The 13,020-nt window shown below is 40.9% G+C and overlaps 1 protein-coding gene across 2 annotated transcripts in view; it reads left to right on the top strand.

The window, feature by feature from the left end:
- KDM5A (lysine demethylase 5A) overlaps positions 1–13,020 on the top strand; it is a 49,210-nt gene that overhangs the window by 30,680 nt on the left and 5,510 nt on the right. For both annotated transcript variants that reach the window (XM_059471647.1, XM_059471645.1), the window contains exons 19-26: positions 1,230–1,585; positions 2,096–2,234; positions 3,090–3,269; positions 5,125–5,286; positions 6,266–6,817; positions 7,686–7,829; positions 10,617–10,776; positions 11,278–11,498. In XM_059471647.1, the coding sequence (XP_059327630.1) occupies positions 1,230–1,585; positions 2,096–2,234; positions 3,090–3,269; positions 5,125–5,286; positions 6,266–6,817; positions 7,686–7,829; positions 10,617–10,776; positions 11,278–11,498 (1,914 nt within the window). The remainder of the gene's footprint in view (positions 1–1,229; positions 1,586–2,095; positions 2,235–3,089; positions 3,270–5,124; positions 5,287–6,265; positions 6,818–7,685; positions 7,830–10,616; positions 10,777–11,277; positions 11,499–13,020) is intronic.

Below are 13,020 nucleotides of genomic sequence, written 5' to 3'. Positions count from 1 at the left end.
TCTTGAAGCCTCAGTATAATCACTAGTCAATAAATAAATAGTTATCATTTTTCTGATTACAAACTGTAGTCTTTTCATTTCTGAATGAAGTCAGATAATGATCATTTATGCCTAAGCACTCGCTAGCTTGTAGCATGGCATTTGAATGCAATTATCCATCATGATGAATAGCAAAATGATTGTCATGTTGGATGATGAATATTTTCTAACACAAAAGGCATTGTAATTATTAAACTGTAACATTAATTTACTGTTGCCACTATGAAGCATTCAGAGTATGTTCCCTAAATCACAATCTTTATGATGTAGATCTTGTTTTTTCTTACAAATGCCTTCTGATTTTCAGGCAGACATGAAAAGCAGTATCAGCCAAAAAAGGCATAACCTAAGGGTTAGGAAATGCAGGGTTTGCTCATGGTTGTGCCATTGGCTTGCTGTCAGAAATGCCTGTCTTGTAACAGACTTGAGGGTGAATCCATGGAGTATCTTGCTTGAATGTCCTTGAATGGGTCTCCCGCAGAGATTCTTTCCTGTTTGCTGTCTTTGATTTTTTTTTTCATTGCAGTGCCAAAACATGAGGATGAGGACAACTGCAGCAGTGCAGTTGGATTTCTATGAAATTGTCTCCTTTAATAAGAGGGTTTTGCATTTTCATTTCTTTCTTTAGTGCAATAAATCCCTGATGCTTAAAAGTGGTAGTCCTGCTTTAGGGAATATTACTTTCAGACTTCACCATTGTTATTTTTAGGACCTGTGGTATTCATGTTCTCACACATTTCTGGCTTGTTATTTCTCCTCAGCATGTTTTGTTCTGCTTTGTGTTGCTGTCATTACTGTAATGCCCCTGACACTATTGAAATGATGACCTGCTTGCAGAGGTCCCTCTTCTCCCCACTATTTTAAAATGATTATTGACTGAGCAGTACTGAATATTGTTTTGTTGGGAGCTGTTGTCATTTGCAGTTGTACTATTTTAGGTGCAGAGTTTGATGCAACTGATGTGCCTAGGGCATGAAACATTAGGCCATCAAATAAGTTTAGATGGTCTGTTACTTAATTTTTGTCACACTTGATGGCTTATGACAGCTAGCTGGCCTTGTGTGTAGAAGCTCAGACTGATGATGTGATGATCACATACAGATTCACAGCTGGCTGATCCCTCAGTTGCATTTTCTTTTGGATTCTGTGGGTGTTTTTCCCTAATTGATTTGTGCTGTATGTTACTTCAGAATCTGCTCGATGATGTGGAGGAGTTTCATGAGCGTGCTCAGGAAGCCATGATTGATGAGATCCCAGACTCTTCCAAGCTGCAGGAGTTGATAGACATGGGCTCTGGCCTTTATGTTGAACTTCCTGAGCTGCCAAGGTTGAAGCAGGAGCTGCAGCAGGCACGGTGGCTGGATGAGGTGAGGTCCACCCTCTTGGATCCCCAGAGAGTCACCCTGGATGTGATGAAGAAGCTGATTGACTCTGGTGTGGGCCTGGCACCACATCATGCTGTAGAAAAAGCCATGGCTGAGCTGCAGGAGCTGCTCACAGTCTCAGAGAGGTGGGAGGAGAAGGCCAAGGTCTGCCTGCAGGCCAGGTGAGTGTTCCTTACAAACTGTTCTTACAGGCCACACACTTTTGTGTGCTCTTGTGAGGTGGGCCCTTGAAGCTGTAGTTGCCTTTCTTATTTTGTTGTTTTATTTTTTTTTTAGCTTCTCAGCAGTTAGATTGTTCTAGAGTTGGACTTGAGATTGAATTGCAGAAATGTTGATTCCCTGTCATGTTGCACAGTGACAGGAGGATAAGGCTGTGTATGTTGCTGCTGCCCTTGCTATTCATCCCTCTCCACAAAGAGCTCTGACTAAGCTACCAACAAGAGACAGCTTTCCTGGTGGTTAGGGTTTGTGATTTTGTGCCATTCTAAGCTTGATTGTGGCAAGCCCACAATCAGCTTTCTCACCTCCTGTTATTTGGTAGCCTCCAAGCATAGAGCCATGGTGTCCTACCCTGCAGTGTAGTGGTTGAATTGCATCACCAGCTGTCAAATTTATGCCTTTAGATGACTGGTTTTTGAGAGAAGGCTGGAATTGGGTTTTTCTTGCTCTAGACCACGCCAGAGTATGATGGCTCTGGAGGGCATTGTGAACGAGGCCAAGAACATCCCTGCGTACCTGCCCAATGTGCTGGCACTGAAAGAAGCCTTGCAGAGAGCTAGAGACTGGACAGCCAAAGTGGAGGCCATTCAGGTAGGGGTCACAGCAGGGCCTGGAATCTTCTGCTTGCACTCTTTTATTTGGATGTGTCTTTTATTCCTGGCACCTCTCCTCACAAAGGTGGTCTGAAGAGAAGCCTTATGGCTCTTAAATGTGCTCACCAGAGCTCGTGTACTTGATTTTCTTTTTGTGCATTTGTTTCCCCTCTGGCTATCCAATTTCTGTTTCCCTTCCTTTTATGTATTTCAGAGCAGATAGGAAAGCCAGCAAATTCATTATGATATGGTATTTGGTTTTGGAACTGTTCAGTATGCTGTCACGGAAAATATTTAGCTGCAGCAGAGGGTGCTCTCAGGTTTTCAGTTTTGGATCTGCCTGTGGAAATTTTGTTTTTATGGAAATTTGTTTTTTTAATGGCAATGGTGGCCAGGATTTTCTGAAAAAGATGAATTAGTTCAGAAACCTCCCTTTCTGTTGTTCTACCCACATGATTTGGTTCCAAGTTCTGTTATATTTGTGGGTGCTGATTGCTGAACTAGAGCTGCTTATCTCATACCAGGTATTGTTGGGAGTTGAGATGAGAATCCCAATAGATTTTGCATCAGCCCATATACAGCTCTTGCTGTTAAACAGACAGCATTTAGATTACTGTCTGGAAATGGAATGTTGCCTTACTGCCTCAGCCAGCTGGCCATATCAAAATGACTGTTAAAACAAAAGCTGTATGAGAGAATTGTTTAAAATAACAGTAGATTGTCACTGCCTAAAACAGAGTTCCATAGGAAAGGAAAGGAGGGCAGTGTTTCAAAGTAGTGTATGGCTTGAAATTAGGCTGACAGCTGATATAATGATGGAATTGTTGACTTGGAAAAATTTGTTTCACCCCAGAATGGGAGCAACTATGCCTACCTGGAGCAGCTGGAGAGCTTGTCTGCCAAGGGCCGCCCCATCCCGGTGCGCCTGGACGCGCTGCCCCAGCTCGAGTCCCAGGTGGCGGCAGCTCGCGCCTGGAGGGAGCGCACGGGAAGGACCTTCCTCAAGAAGAATTCCAGCTACAGCCTGCTACAGGTGAGCAGCACACACTTCCCTGTCTGAAGAAGGGAATAAGGGAAGGGAAGAACACGCTGCTCTGTCAGAAATTGGTCATGATGGCCCTCAGTTGTCTGGAGGGAAGAGCTGGTTCAGTGACACTGGATTACAGATCCTTTTCAGAATATAATTTCAGCTGTTCGTGGGTAAAAAGAATGAAAAAGGCAGAAAGTGTGTTAGGTTAGTCCTGTTTTATGTGTAGACAACCTAATCTCTCTCTTGTGAAAGAGGAGGGAAAGTAAAGCATTTTTTTTGTCATTGAAGACACATAGACCTGATATAGACACAGACCTGTCTCAAATTGATTAATGTTTTCACTTGCCTCACTGTTCACATGCTAAGAAAATAGATTAGGTGTTTTCTAAACTGTTTTAACTATAAAAACAATTTAGTCAGCTACTGTTTATTTCACTTCAGTGAATGTAGTGACTGTCCTTGTTTTAATAAAAATCAATCATGTGTTTGAAGATCTGTCATATCTACTTGACAGACTTCCCTTTTGTAAGGAAAACAGTTCCAGTTCAGCTGCATTCTCAGAGGCTGTATTTTTATTCTCTTATGTTGTTGTTAATTCTCTGAGGTTTGTCCTCACTTTTAGTGAGATGTCCAAATCCAGACAGAATCCCCACTCTGACTTTCCCTAGTGCCATGTGAAGTGCAGTAGTTACATTTTGTGTCTCAAAGGGGGGGGGGGGGTACTGGTGTTTAATGTTTTCCAGTGGGATTTTTCCTATTGCAACCACATCACACTCACTTCTGTTCACTTTGTGATACATTCTAGATACAGCTTTTTCTCTATATTCTTCTGCTTAAGTAATTATTTAATATGTTCTGGTTTTGCATCTTCCTAAATGTAGCAATTTGAGCTTTCCTATATTGAATTTAATTTGCTAGATTTTATATTTAAGTATGCATTCCAACTAGTCATGGTGACTTAAAGCTTTATTCTTGTCCTTAAAAGTGCTTTTCAGCCTCTCATATCAATATTGAAAGGCTTATAGTGTACTTCTAGGGGTTTTTCAGGCACCAAGTTGTTGATGTAAATATGAAATAATTTTTAAGACTTGATACAGTAAGGAAACTATAAATTTGTGTGGTGCCCCAATGAAGGAAGGAATGATGAATCTGACTCCATGTTCTCAGAAGGCTAATTTATTATTTTATGATACTATATTATATTAAAGAATACTGTACTAAACTGTAATATACTAAAGAATTCAGAAAAGGATACTTAAAGAATGCTAAAAAGATAATGAACAATGTTGTGTTGGGACACAACAGAGTCCCGAGACGGCTTGGCACTGATTGGTCTGTGAGTCAAGCAACTCACACCAGAATCCAGTAAAACAATCACCTGTGGGTAAACACTCTCCAAACATATTCCACATGTGAGCACAACATAGGAGAAACAAATGAGATAATTGTTTTCCTTTTTCTCTGAGGCTTCTCAGCCTCCCAGGAGAAAAATCCTGGGCAAAGGGATTTTTCAGAGAATGTTACTGCCACAGCCCCTGAAGAGAATGTTGAAGTATAGATGTCTAACTGCATGTAGTGTTTTGATTAGCTATATGCATGATGGTGTAATCTGAATAAATTCTGTAGTTAATCAGAAAACACAGGGGCTTTCAGTTTGACCTGCCATGTCACTGGTTGCTGATCACATTCCAGTTCCATAACTATAAGATACTTCTCTCCTTATCTGTTTATTCTCTTTTTCCTATTGGTTGACAGGTATCAAAGGGTTAGATTGTTGAGTAGTTCTTGTTCCCTGGTATCACTGTTGTCATTCCTTGATGAGATGTCCCTGACAGGATAAGTTTCCTTGTGGTTCCAGGTTCTGAGCCCACGGACTGATATCGGTGTTTATGGGAGCAGTAAGAACAGGAGGAAGAGGGCAAAGGAGTTGATGGAGAAGGAAAAGGGGAAAGATCTTGACTTGGAATCCCTGAGTGAACTGGAGGATGGGCTGGAGGAGGCCAGGGATGCTGCAGCTGTGGTAAGGAGCAGTGAAAGGTGGTGTCTCCTGCTTGTGTGGGCTTAAGTAATCTCTAATCTATAGAAATTCATTGATAAATGACTTTTCCTGAAAGAGATACCTCATAATCTAGTGTTTGACACAAGAATGTAGTTTAACTTTATTTGCAGTGAAAGTAGAGATCAGAGTGTAACTGCTGGTATTTAATAACATTGGGTGTGTGTAAGACTTAAATGCTCTTGGGTTAGTATCTGTTGTTGCTCATCTAATATTAACATTTATTGAAATCATGTGGAAATAATGAGGGGCAGCTCTGTCTTAACCAGGACCAACACATATTTGGTTAGGTCAATTCTGTGATCAGCCTGCAAATGCTTGGTCATGGACACTGGGCTGGAGGGAATGTTTTATTTGGTTCCTCTTCTTTGGAGGATACTCATGCTGCTTATTAGAATAATTTGCTGACATCTGGCCGCCTTTCCCAAGTAACAAAGAAAATATATGCAGGGTCATTAATGTGGCTTATACACAATCTATTTTACTGTAGTATGTTTGATTATAGTTACTTGAATGGAAGCATTAAGGAAGTGCAAGTTGCTTCAGGACATATGTGGTCACTCAGATGCTTCTGAAACAATGCTCAGCTCCATTGTCTCAGTAACAGTTGAGTGGAATAGATTCTGATTTCTTCTCTGGAGTCAAAACCTGTGCTTCTTTTGGCCTTAGGACAGATTTAATTATAAACTTCAGAAACTTTGTAGATATTGAGAAGGTTATCTAAAGTTTACATAACATCTCTACCAGAAGGACTCTAGGGAGTAATGAGCAACTGAGGGGGAGGTATCTTAGATCTAATTAAAATTTTATCGTGTAGTTCCTAAATTTTGGGTGAGGTTTAGATACCTTGATCTGAGTTAGCTGGATTTTGTTTCTTGTTAATAAAATTAAATCTCTCTTAGCTGTGAAGGTCATGACACATGTTTTTCTCCTTGCTGGGCAGGTGGCTCTGTTCAAGGAGCGGGAACAGAAGGAAATTGAAGCCATGCACGCTCTCAGGGCAGCCAACTTGGCCAAGATGACCATGGTGGACCGGATCGAGGAGGTGAAGTTCTGTATCTGCCGCAAGACAGCCAGCGGCTTCATGCTGCAGTGCGAGCTGTGCAAGGACTGGTTCCACAGCGGCTGCGTGCCCCTGCCCAAGAGCAGCTCTCAGAAGAAGGGCTCCAGCTGGCAGGCCAAGGAGGTGAAGTTCCTGTGTCCCCTGTGCATGCGCTCGCGCCGGCCGCGCCTGGAGACCATCCTGTCGCTGCTGGTGTCCCTGCAGAAGCTGCCGGTGCGGCTGCCCGAGGGGGAGGCCCTGCAGTGCCTGACGGAGCGAGCCATGAGCTGGCAGGACCGGGCGCGCCAGGCCCTGGCCACCGACGAGCTCTCCTCTGCTCTGGCCAAGCTCTCCGTGCTCAGCCAGCGCATGGTGGAGCAGGCGGCTCGAGAGAAAACAGAGAAAATCATCAGTGCAGAGCTGCAGAAGGCAGCAGCTAACCCTGACCTGCAGGTAGGCGTGGGAAGGTCTTGCTGTTCCCTCTGTGTCAAAATGCCTTGTTTTTCTTGGAGAAAGGTGGGGGAAAGGGGAGGGCAGTGAAAAGCTGAGGATTACACATGGTAAAACTTCTCACTTAGTTCAGTGCTCTACAGGTTTTGGCTGGTTTCTGTTTTGTACATTGCTGCTTCAGGAACAGATCTATTCCTCTATACTCACTGTCAACAGCAACTGCTGAAGTTACTCAGAATTTAATCCTTTCTATACTGTTGACTTATAAGGGTTGTTCTTATTCAGTTTTTTATACATAGATGTTTTCCAGTGTGTTTAAAAAAAGATACAGATCATTATGCATTGTGTATGTAAGGAACATCAGGTCAGCTGGAACAGCTGGGTACAGGCCTCAAGATGTGTAAAACAGTTGCCACTTTGGTGTCCAAATTCTGTTTACCTCTTTATAGACTCCATCCTCACAGTATTTGTAACTTCTCATGGATTGCCACTCTCACAGGCATTTGGTGTCTTGTTAGTAAATTTCAGCAAGGAATGTAGTAAAACACTGGTAATTCCATAGCTGACCTCTTCACCTTGAGAGTGAGATCAGGTCATGTTGTGGTGAAGCTGTAATTTGTAGCACTGAAGAACAGTATCTAGATTTTCCATCACTATTATTAAAAAACAAGTAATCAGAATCTAACCAAACCTTTTACTTGGATATTTCCCTATCTTTTTCTCACTTCTTGCTGTAACTGGTCTGTTTTGTGATGTCCAGGCAGTTATCCTCAGGCCAAAAGAACCACGGTTTTCTTTGTTAATAACTCCTTAACTTTTACAGATTTTTCCTGAAAATTTTATTGCTTCATTTCCATATTCCATTTTTTAGGGGCACTTGACAAGTTTTCAGCAGTCAGCCTTTAACAGAGTGATAGGGAGTGTGTCCTCATCCCCACGGCAGACTTTGGATTATGATGATGAAGAGACAGACTCTGATGAAGACATCAGGGAGACATATGGCTATGACATAAAGGTAGGTAATCCAGAGAGGTTTGTTTCCATGGAATAAGTACATCTGTCTTTTAATCAATTTTTTCCAGAATATTTACTGTATTTAAAACTATCTGTATATGTTCTGCCCAAGTGCCTGTGGCAGAAGAGGAACTTCTTGATTTTTTTCTGAATGCCCGCATTCTCTCAACTGTTGTCAAGTTATTTAATGTTTTTATGTAAAATTTCCAAAGTCCTTTCCTCCTTTGGAATTTCAAAAGGTGCCTTTTAATGCTGAGGAAAAAGATATACTTAAAAAGGGATTTGTATTTATAACACCCTGGAGGATGAACATTGTCTTTATGCCCCATTCAGAGATACCATGAGTCATAAATATAAGAATCTGTATGAAGAGCTCTTGGAAAATTTTTGCTACAGCAGGATGATTAGCCTTCAAAAACTGCATGCTGTGTAAGAAGTTTCCTGATGCCAGGGCTTTGTTCATGTTTTCATACCTTCCTCTTCATTCAGCCCTTGTATAAAGGAAGTACATGTGTTCCATTTTGGAGTGTGGAATTTTTTGAGACGAGATGTCTGGATCGTGTTGTAAAATTAGTGTCTGGATGCAGTACAGAAATTGTAACTGCAGTTAAATTTTTGAAGTGTTTTATCTAGAGAACTTGCATCAGAAAAGGCAGTTGTGGAGAAAACCATGTGTTTTCAAGGTATTGAAATGTCCTTTGAAGTATCTAGAGACCAAGGCAATGCCACAGTTTCTTCTTGAGCAGTGTTTTCTTTCTAGTGATAGTGTCATCTCTGCCTTTAAAGATACTATCTTAGAGACATGTAAATTCTTTTAAGGCAGATATTCTGGTTTACAGAGGGGCAGCACATTCTCCAGGTATGATGTGCTATAATCTCCTATTTTTAAGTGTTTTGTTTCTCAGCAGCCTGATGCAAATACACAGGTTTGTCTTACAGCTCCCTGTGAAATGCCAACAAGAATACATTGCTGTTGGGTGCTACAGCTTTTAATCAATTTAGTTTTATATATAAAAGTAATTCCCAAAACTGTTCTTTTATCAGGGGTCTTCATAAGGCATTTCTGAAGGATGTGGCATTTTCTGAGGCTGTGATAAAACATATGTGAAGAAAGATGGCATGTGCTTGCCAGGATCTCAGGGTTTTGGAGGAGCATCATTTCATTTGTTTAATGATCCTACCGTCATAATTTAGAAATCTCATACTTAACCCTTTTGATTTGGATGTTCATCATAAAAAATCTGTTTAAGCAAAGCTGATAGAGACCAGAAATGTGTTCTGTTAGGTCCACTAAGATGATTGGAATAGAAGACAAATTTTCAGGCAGCTAATCAAATTCTTCAGCTACAAACTAGGAGACGCAAGATTTTAAAAATCCCAAACCCAGAGTTGCTCAGAATTTAATTATTTCTACCCTGTTGACTTTTAAGGGTTGGTTTTTTTCAGTTTTTGATACATAGATGTGTTCCAGTGTGTTTAAAACAAGATACAGATCATTATGCATCATGTATGAGTTTGCTCTGGTTGTGGACCCTGTAGAAATAATCCTGGATTCCTAAGGGTCTGTAGACTGTATTTTGAAAGCCACACTCTCTGGCTTCTCAAATGCACCATTGTTACAGATGTAGATATATGATCTAGATATGAAAATATGATCTGTTTGATTACATGTTTCTCAATTAAAACATGGTTCTTGCCAGTAACTCTTCATTAGGAGGGCAGTAGCTAGGCAAGCAGGCACATTCACTGGTCAAATCACCTGTAATTTGTTTTCATTTTTTGTCTTGTATTTTTTCTCATTTCTTTGCACTGGTATTGCCTATGGCTGCTAATGATGATTTAAAAAAAAAATTAAAAATTTACATGTTAGCCCTGAACTTCTTTTAATGTAGTGCAATAAGATGCCCATAACAAGATACTGTTCAAGGTATAAATTCTTTACTGTGTAGGGAGAAATACCTTCCTCTTTCTGAGTATATTTATTTTATCTTTTCATCTGAGCAATTGAAATCTGAATTTCTCTCTTGTGGTTCTGTACAGAAATTATTAGTTTGTACATCACTTTCTTTTAAACATACAACTGAAGGCCACAGAGAGAGAGATTACTGTTCTTAGACTCCTTTTTTATGTCAAAAATTCTTGCCCAATACCTTGAGCTGTTCAATGTCTTACTCAACACACTGTGAGGAGCACTGGCCAGTGCTATCAGTACTCTGGTCATGGAAATATTCATGACAGCCCTCTTCTTTCAGTGTTTGGTCCTAATTTAAACTGATTTAACACTGCCATAAAAGTACTGATTCCAGGACAGCATTTGATTGCCATTATGCCGATATATCTTGCTGTGCTGGAATGCTCTTTTTCCATACCTACAAAATCTTAAATCATTTTTTTCTGTAGTCACTGTAATTTAGTCAGCATGCTCCCTGCTTTATGGAAGATAAAGTCTTCATGGGCTTGCAGTCAGACTTTTTGAGCAAAATAATAAATTATGTAGGCTCAGAAAAAGCTTCTTTTCATCATGTTGACTTCTGAAGACCATATTTAAGGTGCTGAGTGAGGAAACTTGTCAAGTGTTTTTCATGCGCTAGCTGTAAATAAACTGACCTATCTCCATAGCTCCTGTATTCATCCACCATGTAAGTGGGGATATCATTTTTGCCTTTGATCTTGGTATCTCTGATGGAGGGCTTTAGGAGCAGCAGACTGCTCAGTCCAAGTAGAATTGACTTTGAAGTAGGTATTTTCTGGATTCAGATGTTGCATGTTTTCTGTGTGTCTTTTTCAGGACAATGCCAGTGTGAAATCCTCCAGCAGCTTGGAGCCCAATTTGTTTTGTGATGAGGAAATCCCCATTAAATCAGAGGAGGTGGTGACACACATGTGGACTGCTCCCTCCTTCTGTGCTGAACACGCCTATTCCTCTGCTTCTAAAAGCTGCTCTCAAGGTATTTGCTTTTTATGCATTGAGATAAAACTAAGTAGATAACTGGGATGAGTCAGTGAGGAGTGGAACTGCTCTGTTATCCACACTGCTGTACAGGATATGCTGTCTGGAGGAAAGTACAGCAGAGTTACATTGTAGTTAGCTTCCTGATATTTGATACATAAACCTGTGCATATGTGTTTTGGTTGCTACTGTTTCCCACCTTAAAATGTTGTAAAAAATACCGAACTTCTTTTGGGTTTGATCTCTTCCTTTTATCTTCATTTGGCTTTGCCTGGGGAGGTTTAAATTGGATATTAGGAAAAATATCTTCACTGAAAGGGTGGTCAGGCATGGGAACAGGCTGCCTGGTGAAGTGGTGGAATGATGTCCCTGCAAGTGTTTAAAAGACATGTGGATGGGGCCCTTGGGGACATGGTTTAATGGTGGGATTGGCACAGACTCAATAATCTTAGAGGTCTTTCCAGCCTTAAGGACTCTGTGTCTTGGCTCTGTCTGGCAGGTTCTGGCACTCCAAGGAAGCAGCCCCGCAAGAGCCCGCTGGTACCTCGCAGCCTGGAGCCCCCCGTGCTGGAGCTGTCCCCTGGAGCAAAGGCTCAGCTGGAGGATCTGATGATGGTGGGAGATCTGCTGGAGGTGTCTCTGGATGAAACTCAGCACATCTGGAGGATCTTACAGGCCACTCATCCGCCCTCTGAGGACAGGTTTCTTCATGTCATGGAGGTAGGGAGCTCTCTGGTGTGGAACATAAATCCCACCACGTTCTGTTGGTGGATTTATATAAATGTGATCTTGAATAGCTGAGTGCTCGGCTTGTCATGTTTGTATTTCACTTGGGGAGAGTAGTAGATTACAGAAAACAACAGAATAAGTGATGCAGAAATTCAGTTCTTGATCACTCATGCTATAGCATTGTCCTCCACAGTTAACCATATTTAGAACAGTTCACTCGAGTAGTTCCATATGCAAACTTTATTTCAGAAGATAACACGTTAAGGGAGGAAACACTCCTCCCATTATGCCTGGAAACAGAACTAATCTGCAAAAGAGTTACAAGAGACATTTAGGAAGATGAAGTTACACTTACCTTATATAACATGATACTTGTATGTTACTGGGGAAAACAGGTTTTGATAATACAGACAATAAGTTTCATATTCTTCCTGAGAATAACATGGACATAGCAATTTTTTATTGATATACTGTGAAGATGTCCTGATTACTTTGCTCAGCTGCCAGTGGATCAGGCAGGTTTATCTGCTGGTTCTGAGGTCTAGTCAGAATCACTTTGCTATGAAGAGAACCCTCTTTTGAAGCTTCAACTCAAGCTGCTGGGTTGAAGAGCCAGAGTGGAACCCCTTTATTATCATCTGTCAGCTGCAGTTAGGGGTCAGTTTGACCATCTGGATTAATGATGGCTTGTTGGGTTACTGAGCTGTACAAGGAAGAACATAAGAAGCTGGTTCTTTCTTGGCTTTTTGATGCTGTACAGCAATACAAGATGGAAGGTTGCATGCTATGAACAATGAGGTGTCTCATTTTCTGTGTGCCATCCATGCACAGTGAGTTAAAGTGTTGCCAGACTGCATCAGTCAGAAGTGTGGAGTACAAAACTGCCCCTGCCTCCCTGTTCTGCTGCTTTACCACCTTTCAGCCCAAAGTGCTACATAAGCTTCATGTTCTTTTAGTGTAATGGTTTTGGCAGGGAGTTGATTGAAAAGCAGTTTTAATGACAGCAAATAGCAATTTATAAATAATATGCCAGACTGTTACATTAATAGTTGAGCAAAGCTTTTTTGCTGGGGAATGGGGTGAGGAGTGTAGAGTGTGTGTGCATTACAACTTTTTCTGGTTAACCTTTATGAATACTTGCTTGACCAGAGCTGCTCATTTTGAATTGAATATATTCTATGTCTGTTTACATACAAAATAAGTAGACTTCTGTGAAATAATCTGCAGAGAATTTGGTTTTGGGTGGAGTAGCTATATTAAGTAGTGTACAGTAAACAGTCTCTTTACTGGTTTATAATATGTTCTTAATCTATTAATAATTAAGGTTAAAGTATATAGCTGTATTGACTGAAATCCAGTCAGTCCCATTTGTACAAGGACTATACAAGTGAATCTTTCAGGTATAAATGGGACTTGTCTCTGTGAGTGCTACCTGCAGGGACAGAGCTGGCCAGTTTTAAACTCCATTTATGATGTGAATCTGTTATTTAAGAGCTCTTGATGACACCAGGAT

This window comes from Ammospiza nelsoni, chromosome 5 (assembly GCF_027579445.1).
Source record: "Ammospiza nelsoni isolate bAmmNel1 chromosome 5, bAmmNel1.pri, whole genome shotgun sequence".
In the NCBI taxonomy this organism is placed as follows: Eukaryota; Metazoa; Chordata; class Aves; order Passeriformes; family Passerellidae; genus Ammospiza; species Ammospiza nelsoni.
The sequence above is the reverse complement of the archived record's forward strand: the minus strand, read 5'-3'. Positions and strand labels throughout refer to the sequence as shown.